Raw genomic sequence first — 10,290 nt, 5'->3', positions numbered from 1 at the left:
TGATTTTGACAATATTTAAGAGATTACCAACATTTCAGCCCAACACAGCAAGGACAACTGAGTGTTTGAGTGCCCTCCTGAGCTTCTCCTGCTGGGAACTGGGCACACTGGGAGGTGGATCAGCTGCACCTGCTGGTGCCCAGTTCAGCAGGAACTTGTTTTGATTTGCTATGTGGGTGTCTGGGTAATTAACTGCACAACTTTAATGAAGGAAAGTCATCAGGAACCAAAGAGAGGCCAATTTTGGAAGCACGCGTCCCAGCCTGAACGAGCTGACACCTTGAGCTGTCCTCCTGGAATAAATGGGATGGCCTGAGGGAGAAGGAAATGCTGTACTGGGTTAATTGGATAAAAATGTTGTCCTCTTGGCCTCAAAGGGAATATTTGTCTCTCTGTGGGTGTATAAACATCCCCTGAACTGCCCTTGGTGGCTGTGGGATGAGAGGTGAGGGGGTACAACCCTCCCAAAACCTCCAGGTTGCTCATCCCCCTGCTGAACCAACAGCTGCAGCCTGGGGGGATTGACAGTGACCCCCCCCAAATCCACACACAGGGGATTTTATAGACTTACATTTAAAACCTCAGATTTTAAAGACTCAGATCTTTAAAAACTCAGATTTTAAAGACAAGGCTCCCCCTGTCAGGCCGTGACCATCGTGCTGGGAACAGTCACTGCCACAAGAGCTCCTGGTTGTGGGATGGACACCCACCTCCAAGTGCTTGGGATGGTCAATCCCAGGAGTGAAAAACATGCAGGAAGAAATTCTTTAAGCCCTTTAAAGGCTGTTCTCAGCCACTGCCTTTGGAGAACCCGAAATCTTTCTCTTCCAGGCAGGATTGAGGCACAGGCTGGACAAGCTCTGTGTGGTCCTGGAGGCAGCAGTTCAGCCCGACCTGGGGACAGAGGATGAGGAGGCTCCACGTGAAGAGTCCCCTCTTTTATCCACTGGGGAGAACCTGAATAAAAAGCCTGTGACATGCAATGAGCTGCTCTGCCTCGTCCCTGAGGGCCCACCAGAGGTAAGGAGAAACATCCCTCCCTGACAGCCCGAGGCACCAAATCAGCTCCCCAGGCAGCTCAGCTCCAAAACTCATCCCAGCACCCACCAGCCATGGGAGACTCCTCCTTTTTCACCACCACAAGCACCTGGAATTCCACACACACCTTCTCCAGCCCTGCTGCTGCTGAGCAGTTCAGTCAGCCAATGCTTAATCCTTGAGGAATTCATGGCTTGGGCTTTTCCTTCCTGGTGGCCAAGGGGTCCCAGTTTGGAAGACAAACTCTGCCCAGGGTCTGTGCAGGGACCTGGTGCCCCTGTCCAGGCTGGGGATGAGTTATGGATGTGCCCAGCCTCTGTTCCCTCCACAGAAAGTGCCTTCAAAGACTTGTGCCACGCTGAGCAACAAATGTGTCCTCATTCCTGCTCAGCAAGGAGCTTCAAAAGGGATGATTTTGATTTATTTTCCAGTTTTCCTCTCGCTGTTACTAAGTGAATTCTGTGCAGGTGCCATCCCTGCAGATTGAGGCTCTCTGGCTGTCTAGAGGCCAAAAAAAAAAGAAAGCCAGAGGAGACAGTGACAGAGTGGGCAGGTCCCCAGGCTCCCAGGCCACCCATGGGTCATTTTCTGTCCCTCCCCTGTGGGGACAGTGCTGACCAGAAGGGGATCTGGGACAGTTATATGTGCCATTGGCTGCTGTCCTGCTCCTCTCAGAGGGAACAAATGGTGTTTAATACCACTCTCTCTGCCCAGATGCTCTGCCCTGACACCTCTTTGCTCGTTCCAGGCCATGGCCCAGCAGCTCCTGGTGATCTTCAGCGGGTTCTACGTCCGGCTCCTGGTCACGGGGCAGCTCCCTGGGGCCGTGGCAGGGGGACACCTGGAGCACAGCACCGTGCCCTGTCTGTGCCAGTTCATCCAGACCACCATGCTCGACTCACACCAGAGCTGCTTCAGGGGCAGGTGACCCCCAGAGGGGGCTGGAAAACACCAAAATAAAAGCTGTCCCTCCACACCAGTGGGGCTGTGATCCCTCCTCCTGGATTTACCCAGATGGACATGTGGAAGTAGGACTCCAATAAAACATGCAAGACACTCACAGAAAAGCCTTGGAGACCTGCCTGCCCCTGGCTCAGGGGGAAGGAGCTGCCCCAGGGGTCACAACAACCCAGGGACAGGCTGGAGCTCCTGTGGGACATTTCTCACTGCTCTTACCTGGGGGCTCAGAGAGTCACAGGGAACACCCACAGGTGCCTTTGGAATGAAGCATGTGGGGGTTTCCAGTACAAGGAAGACAGGGAAATGCTGCCTGGAGGTGTTGGAGATGTGCTGCTTGCTCTGGGCTGTGTTTGTGTCACACAGTTTTCAGGGACAGTGTCTCTGCCCTGTGACATGTGGGCACTGTCCCAGCTGATGGCTCAGCACACCTTCCACTCAGGAGCAAGCTGGGGACAGTGCTCAGTACCTGCTGCTTCTGCTGCCTCCCCTGGGAAGGAGGTGATGGGCATGGAATCATGGAATCAGGAATCACAGAGCTGGAAGGGACCCACAGGGATCATCGAGTCCAACTCCTGGCTCTGCACAGGCCCATCTTCCAGAGTCACATCTCATAGAAACACAGAATGGTTTGGGTTGGAAGGGACCTTAAAGCTCAGCTCATTCCAACCCCCTGCCACGGGCAGGGACACCTTCCAGCAGACCACCAGAGCCCTGGGTGATCCTTGGGATCAAACCTTGGAGAGGGCACTGGGTAGGGCATCCTGGGGCACTGCTCTTTTCAGGCTCCCTTTTCTGCTCCATTTGCAGGCTGATTTCCTTTGTTTTTCCTTTCCTCCTCTCTCCACGCTCTCCATTTACACACAACACGTGAGAGGAGCCAGTGGAGAGCAGGAGCAGTGTGTCCATGGGATCCATGAGGGAATGGCAAAGAAAGCACTGTGGGTTGTGTGCTCAGGTGGTGCTGGTGTCCTCCTGTCCCACAGCCAGGCCCTTCCATGACATTCCATTTTATCCTTGCACTGCTGTGACCACCTAACCCCCAGTTTGGTGGTGACACCTGTCCCAGGGAGTGGCAATGTCAGAATAAAGAGCCCAAGGTGTGCATTTTCCAGCCTTGCTGTGGCTGTTCTCCACCTTCCAGCCTGCCTTCCCTCCTTCCCCCCCATCCCCTGCAGAGCCCCACAACCCCCAGGGCAGGGTTTGTGCCTCTCCCACCTTCACAAAGCCCAGCATGGCCCACACAAAGCCAGGAGGGGTTTGAAATCAAGGTCAGTAATTTGTGTACATCCCCTCCTGCCACCAAATTGTACCAGCAAAGGCCAAACCATCGCTGAGGGCAGCACGAGGCTGAGCCCTGGAGCTTTGGGAGCTCTCACTCAGCTCCTCCCAGGGGTGCAGGATGACTCTGCTCCCTCTCTTCTTATTTCTATCACAAGCAATAGCGAGGCAAGAGCCACCTCTGCCTACATGAGCAGCCAGAGGACCCTCAGCATCGAGTCCCAGCACCACAAACGACAGCAAACCCGTTCCAGGACAGAACCCACCACTCTCCCAACCAGCTGCTTTTGATCCAACTTTACTTCTGGCTCAGCTGTCACAGGAGGGGGTCGGGCAGAGTCTCCCCCTCGAGTGTGGGGTTTGTGATTCTGCTGTCACTGCTCTGTGACACTGCAGGGGCTGGGGGGGTCCTGCTGTGCTCCTGCAGCCTCTGCTCTGGGGGAGCTGGTTGTCTGTTCAGGCTGGGCATGGGGGAAGGGGTCATACAAAACATCCTGGGATTTCCACAGCCCTGAGCTCCCAGACTCCTCACTCCAGCTCAGGGACTGATTTGACCTTCACGGAAACTGTCTGATTTTATACCAGTATCATCAGGAGCACAGTTTGGTTTCACAGGATGAAATTCCAATTTGCTGCTAGGATGCAATGGCTCGAGCTCTTCTCCTGGTATTCCATGGCCCAGATGTGCCAGGAGCACCTGATACATATTGGGAATCTTCTTTTTTTGTCTGCCAGCTAGAAAATTCTGGTAACAGGAGACCAATTAGGGTGTTTTCTATCGTTGTGCTTCTGTGTTGAGAGCAGATACAGGAGGGATTTGCTGATATTTTCCAATCCCTGTGCTGCAAGATTCCCAGCAAATGGATTCCCTGGAGAAATCAGTGGGAAGAAATCTTGTGGCCTTCATGGGAGGACTTTGACGGCTTTTACTGTCAGGACCTGCACTGGATGGGTTTGATGTTCCTGGGAAGGGAGGCTGTTGCTTCAGGGGGTGCTGATACCTCTGCCTTTACATCTGCAAATGCACAACAAAAGGAGAAAAGAGGGGGATTTGGGATTAGCCAAGGGGAAAGGGAAAGGATTTGAGGGGACAAGGCTGGGATGTGAACAGGGAAGGTGCTCCAAAAACCATAAATAGCAGTAGGTGTGAGGAGTCAGGCCGGGTTTGTGACATGGAGAGCCCACCTTGCTGCAAGGAGGGGATAAAAAGCCACAGATTCCAAGCTGTGACCCCACCAGTGCCTCTGGATCATCCACATTTCCCAGCCAGCCCATTCCTCTGCTGAGCCACGTGCTCCTGGCACCCTGTGCTGGGCCAGCTCTCCCTGGGGCACCACAGAGCTCCTGGCTGGGGAATGCTGTGGGATAGAGGGATGTGCAGCCCCCCCATTGCCCTGGCACAGCTCCTGCAGCCACAGATCTGAGGGGCTGCTGTGCCCAACCCACACAGGGCCAGACCCTCTGCTCGTGCCAGCCTGGCATCTCCCCTGACTGCAATTAAACACCCAGCAATTAGCTGCAGTGAGGAGCTGAACCTCTTTGCTCACAGGAGGAGTTTGATTTCCCTCACTGATACACCCAAGTGCCTGCCCTGAGCTTCCCAGCTGGAGCCTCTGCTAAATCCTGACTCCCACTGCAGGGTGATCAACAAATACCCTGTTTTTTCTTCATATGCACTTAATTAAGGCATTAGTGAAGGGAGACACTCCCTTTCCCTTCCCCATTAAAGATCTAGCTGCTATTTTAGGGAACAGGTGAGCTTCTGGAGACTTTATAGGAATCCCTGGGCACACAGTTTGCTTTCCTTCCCCTCCCCACAGCACGTGGGAGCAGCAGGAAGGGAATGGCTCAGCCCTACATCGTCCCTGGAGTCTCCAGTGACAGCTCCTGGCAGAGGCAGGAGATCCCAGGCATGAGCTGACCACTGTGGCAGCTGCCTGGGAATGTGCCCCTGCCTGGGTGCAGCTCTGGGTATGTTTGCACAGGAGCAACCAGGAGTGACTCAGCCAAACCAGTACAACTGGTATTTGCAGGGCAGATCTCTCCTGTGCTGAGATTCCTCTGTCTGCTGTTCAGAACTGAGTTTACTTTGACAGTGAGGTTGAACACCTGAGCAAGGTGATGTAGGAGCAGCTCTGGGTGAACCTTCCTTGCCTTGACTGGGATGGGTGAGGAGCCAGGATGGCCCTTGCTGTATCCTCTGTGCCAAATTGGGACCAGCTGCTCTGGGGGCTTTGCATGAGTGATCTACAAAGTGTGGTTCAAACGAGCCAGGAAGGGGCTGGGGAAGACTGGGAAGCAAGGCCAGGGATCTCTTGCTGCCTGTGGGGGTGTGGAGATGTATTTTGGTGTTTAGCAAGGTGCATGAAACAACAAAGACTGTCCCAAGGACACACAGCCCTGGGGGAGATGGTGCCACAAAGACTGTCCCAGGGACACACAGCCCTGGGGGAGATGGTGCCATCCTCTTGCCCCTCTGGTTCCCCCCCCTCCTCCCCGAGTGTGTTTGTCCCCCTTCCAAAGGCTGTTATTTGCTCATCCCCTCTGCCAAGGGGCCGGGATGGAGCCAGGACGTTTAACAACAAAACCCAGCCAGGAAAAACAAAGCGGGGAAGGAAAGAAACTTTTGTAACTTCCACCTGTTCCTCCTCAGCTCAAGAGCCGGGCTCTGAGGAAGACTCTGGTCACCGGAGCACACGGAGGGAGGGGGCAGGGAGGTGTGGGGGTGCCCTGGGAGCCCCGGGGAGCCCTGGCCCCTCCGTCCCGGGTGTGTGGATGTCCCTGTCCCCCCGGGGTCCGGACTCACTCTGTCGGTGGCCGCGGGGCTCCCGGTGCTCCCGGCTCCACAGGGTCCTCATCTTCCTGGCCACATAGCGGCAGGCTGGGGGGAAAGGGGAGACCCCTGCTCACTGCAGGAACCTGAAACAACCCCAAAACGCCCTCCCCAGCGAGCCCAGAGCGGGACCTCTCGCTGAGCTGGAGGTCCGCATAGGAGGGGATCGTGGCGGGGCTTGCGGGACCCGCGGCAGGTGATGGCCAAAAGCAGCAGAGGGAATGGAGGGACTGGGTTTAACAGGCTAAAAGGGAGTTGTTAGTGTGTCTGGAGCCCTGGCTGTGTTTCCAGCTACTCCAGCCTTTCTCCCCCCACGAGCCAAAGCCATAAAACACGCGGAGTGTTTGCCCTGCGGGAACCCCTCCGAGCTCCCTCGCCTCAAACCAGAGGTTTCCTTACCGTCGATAATTACTCAAAACCATTTTTGTCGCGGGCTCAGCAAATCCGTCCTTCCCGGCCGGCCTGGCTCTGCCTCCCTCTCCTCTCGCAGCAGCTCTGCAGTGTTGACTCACCAAGCCCGGCTCCCTCCTTCCTTCCCTCCCTCCTTCCCACCCTCCTTCCCACGGGGATGCTGCTCCCGGACCGCCCGGTCACGCGCGGGGCGGTGGCTCAGCCTGGCGCTGCCCTCGGGATCCCTGCCCGGGAATGCGATCCCTGCTCCTCCCGGGAAGGAGAAAGTGCTCTGAGTGTTGGCTCCGGGCTTTGAGCCGGCCGTGGTGGAAAGGGAAAAGTGGCCTGGCCGTGGCTGGAGGAGCTGCTGGTGGTGCCTTGTGGCTGCTGGAGGATCTGGGTTTGAGACGTGGGAGCCCATCAGCCGAGCTGGGTGGGATCACTGCGGTGGGCACTGTGCTCGTGCAAGGCAGGGGAGAAGAGTGGGATGTTTCTTCTCCTTTTCTGCTGTCGTCTGGGTGCTGCAGGGACATGGATATCTTAGAATCACAGGATGTTTTGGGTTGGAAGGGACCTTAAAGATCATCTCGTTCCGAAGCCGTGCTGTGGGCAAGGATACCCCACACAATCCTTCCATTCCCCATCCAGACCTTTGCACCTTTTTACACCCTGTCCCAGTGACTGAGGGAGGAGGAAAGGGTGACATCCCCAGCAGACAAGATGCAGGCAGAGGCTTTGCTTTCTCCAGGATCCTTTGGGATCCCACCTTCAGAGCACTGATGGATTTTAGCCCTCAGTGCAACCAGTTACTGAAGCAATGCAGGTTTTGTACATTTTCCAGACCTTGCTGCTGCTTGTGCTTGTCTGTGCTCCTTAATCTCAGCCAGGTGAGTTCTGAAAGCTTCTGCTTTGCCCTTTGACCAAGGCAATGTGTTTCCCATCTCCAAACCGAGCACTCGCTGATCCAGGCAGGTCAGACTTGGTTTTCCATGGCCTTGCCTTGGGATTGTGTGAGGTTGGTCAGAAATGTAGCTGGTGGAGGGCAGGGATAGTCTCTGCCAGGGCTGCACAGCCCAGGCTGCTGCAGCACAGTCTGTGAGATCAGTGTGGGAGAGAGAGGAGCTGATGTCTCACCACCCACTCTGTCTTGATCCTCCCTGGTGGAAAGTCTGAGTAAGCCCTGATGGGCTGAAAACTGTAAAATACAGCATACAGACATTCAGCTCAGCTGGTGGCCTGTGGTGCTGCTCTGTGGTGCCAGTGACAGGCAAAAGCTTGAGTGGCCATGAAGAGCAACCTCTGCCTAAACCATCAGATCACAGAAGGGCTCAGGTGGAAGGGACCACAGAGGGTCATCTGGTGCCACCTCCCTGCTCCAGCAGGGCCATCCCAGAGCACATGGCACAGGACTGTGTCCAGATGGTTCTGGGATATCTCCAGTGAGGGAGACTCCACCTCATCTCTGGTCTCTGTTCAGCCACTGCACAGCAAAAAGGTTCTTCCTCATGTCCAGGTGGAACTTCCTGGGCATCAGTTCCTGCCCCTTCCTCCTGTCCCATTGCTGGGCCCCCCAAGCAGAGCCTGGGCCATCCTCTGCCCCCTCCCTGCAGACCCTGCCAGATATTGAGGAGGTCCCTTCTCAGTGTCTTTTCTTGAGGCTGAACAGCCCCAGCTCCCTCAGCCTTTCCTGGTCAGGGAGATGCTCCATCCCTTCAGCATCTTTGTAGCCTCTGTTGGACCCACTCCAGGAGCTCCACATCTCTCTTGAGGAGCCCAGAACTGGACACAGCACTCCAGATGTGGCCTCCATTGAAGCCTGCAGGAGCTTGTGATGCAAGATCTGTAGGTGTTAAAAAAAATAATCAAGAGAAAACCTCCAATCCCTGAGGAACACCCTCCAGACCTCCATCCTGAACCTCTCAACCTCCAACCCCCTCTGGAATGGGGAGAACAATCCTTACCATTCTCAGATGAGCTCCCCAGGATGAGGGGAATGATTGTACCTTGTGCTGAAGCACAGAGTGAAGGTGGCTGGAGGAATGAACTGCTCTTCTGAGGCTTTGCTGCTGGCAATTTGGCTCCCCCCGACTCCACACGTGGCCCTTGGGTGTTCTCCTCTGCCAAATGTCGCTGTGGAGCCGCCGCCTTGGGTGTGCAGGCACATCCCTCTAGATGGTGCTAAGATAAAGAGAAAAGAGGGGTGGTGAGAGGCCTGGGAGGAGGGATGTCCTCCTGGGCGTGGGCTCTGCTCATCTGGCCCTGCCAGAGGTCTCCTGGGTGAGGAGAACACCTCCCTCTCCTCTTGCTCCCGGCGAGGCTCCCTTGCCCTCCTCCAGGTGCTCTCCTGTGGTGCTCATCGTGTCCACTGGCAGCAAACACATCCCAGGCCCTTCTCCCACTTCTTGTTTCCCTTGCTGGTGCTCGAGACTCCACAAATTCGTCATGATTTTAATCAGTGCATCTTCTCCCACCCGTGCAGGGGATCAGACAAGTTGTTATTTTTAATGGCAAAAATCCATCTTGGCTGGTTTTTTCCACTTCAACCTTGTTTTACTGAGCAGCACAGCTAAGACTCATCAGCTGAGTCCTCTTCTATCTCATGCACCATTAACCAGAATCTTAACCAAATTCAAGCATGGATAATGTTTGATTTATTGATGTGGGCAATCAAAAGAGAATTCAGCCTGGCTGCCAGAGAACAGCAAGGATTAGTGTGAAGGGAAGTCTTTTAGGTCCACAGCTGAACAGATTTTACTGTGGAGTCCCAGAGGGGCAGTAAATGAGCTGTTGAAAGAGAGATGTTGTTATAAGAGACTTTTAAAAAAGAATAGCCACGTTCAGGTCTGGTTTTATTTTTCCCCACGAAGTGTAGATAGGGTGAAGAACAACTCTGTGAACCTCAATAGCACTGATGAGGTGAGCTGAGCTCCTCTCCCCGTGCCTTCTGCAGAGGGAGAGGATGTTCCTACACTCTGAAGGTACCAGGGCACAACCAGGCAGCTCCTTGGCATGGACAGGCTTAGTTTGATTGGGATTGAGGAATCTTCAGCTCCCACCCAGGAATGTGACCACAGAGCAGCCTCACAGGGGGGTTTTGGTGCTGGTCCTGTGCACTCAGCTCTGACAGCTGCCCCTCTGTCACCACTTCCCTCAGTCACTGAGAGAGCCTGTTACATGTTTTAGTTGCTCCCCAATCTAGATTTGTTGGCCTGAGTGTTGTATGTGGTTTCTACTGATACAGGAGGACTGCTTTTGCCAAGTTTTCTTTCCAAGAATGGCTCAGCTCCATTTGTGATGAGCCCATAAACTGGATTAAGGGCTCACAGACAGATTTTCTAGTATTTGAAACCCATAATCTGGGCTGGGCTTTTAGCACAGCTCAGTGCCCTTGTAAGCAGCAAATTATGGTCGTTAAGTGCTCAGCACTTTGTGGTTTGTAGCAGGCTGCTCGAGGCCATGGTTTCTGTGGAGCAGCACCCAGAGCTCTGGGATCTTGGGAAAAGCAGGGCAGTGTTCCCAGTGCTGATGTGAGAACTGAGCTTTTCTGATGATGAGACTCCCCAACCTCTTGATTTTCCTTTTCAAGAAGCACAAAGAGCTCTAAGGAATTAGTCATCAAGTCAATCCATGCTCTGCAGACACCCTGCCCCCCATTCAGGCTCTGATATTGCCCATGACAGAACATCCCCTGAAGCTCAGGAGGGACCCCATCTCCAGCCAGCAGGCTGATGCCATTTCAGAGCATCTCTGCTGTGGCCACCTCTGAGACCTGTGGGGAGTCTGCAGAGAGC

At 54.6% G+C, this 10,290-nt stretch overlaps 1 protein-coding gene across 1 annotated transcript in view; it reads left to right on the top strand.

The window, feature by feature from the left end:
- The window catches only part of TMEM268 (transmembrane protein 268), a 12,378-nt gene extending 10,278 nt beyond the window's left edge, over positions 1-2,100 (top strand). Inside the window, exons 7-8 of the mRNA XM_029960594.1 lie at positions 832-1,020; positions 1,787-2,100. Coding sequence (XP_029816454.1) covers positions 832-1,020; positions 1,787-1,966 — 369 coding nt within the window. The 3' untranslated portion in view covers positions 1,967-2,100. The remainder of the gene's footprint in view (positions 1-831; positions 1,021-1,786) is intronic.
- Positions 2,101-10,290: the final 8,190 nt, after the last annotated feature.

Source organism: Manacus vitellinus, unplaced genomic scaffold, assembly GCF_001715985.3.
Source record: "Manacus vitellinus isolate BGI_N305 unplaced genomic scaffold, ASM171598v3 scaffold_27_pilon, whole genome shotgun sequence".
Classification (NCBI taxonomy): domain Eukaryota; kingdom Metazoa; phylum Chordata; class Aves; order Passeriformes; family Pipridae; genus Manacus; species Manacus vitellinus.
Note: the sequence above shows the minus strand (reverse complement) of the source record. Positions and strands in the feature narration are given on the sequence as shown.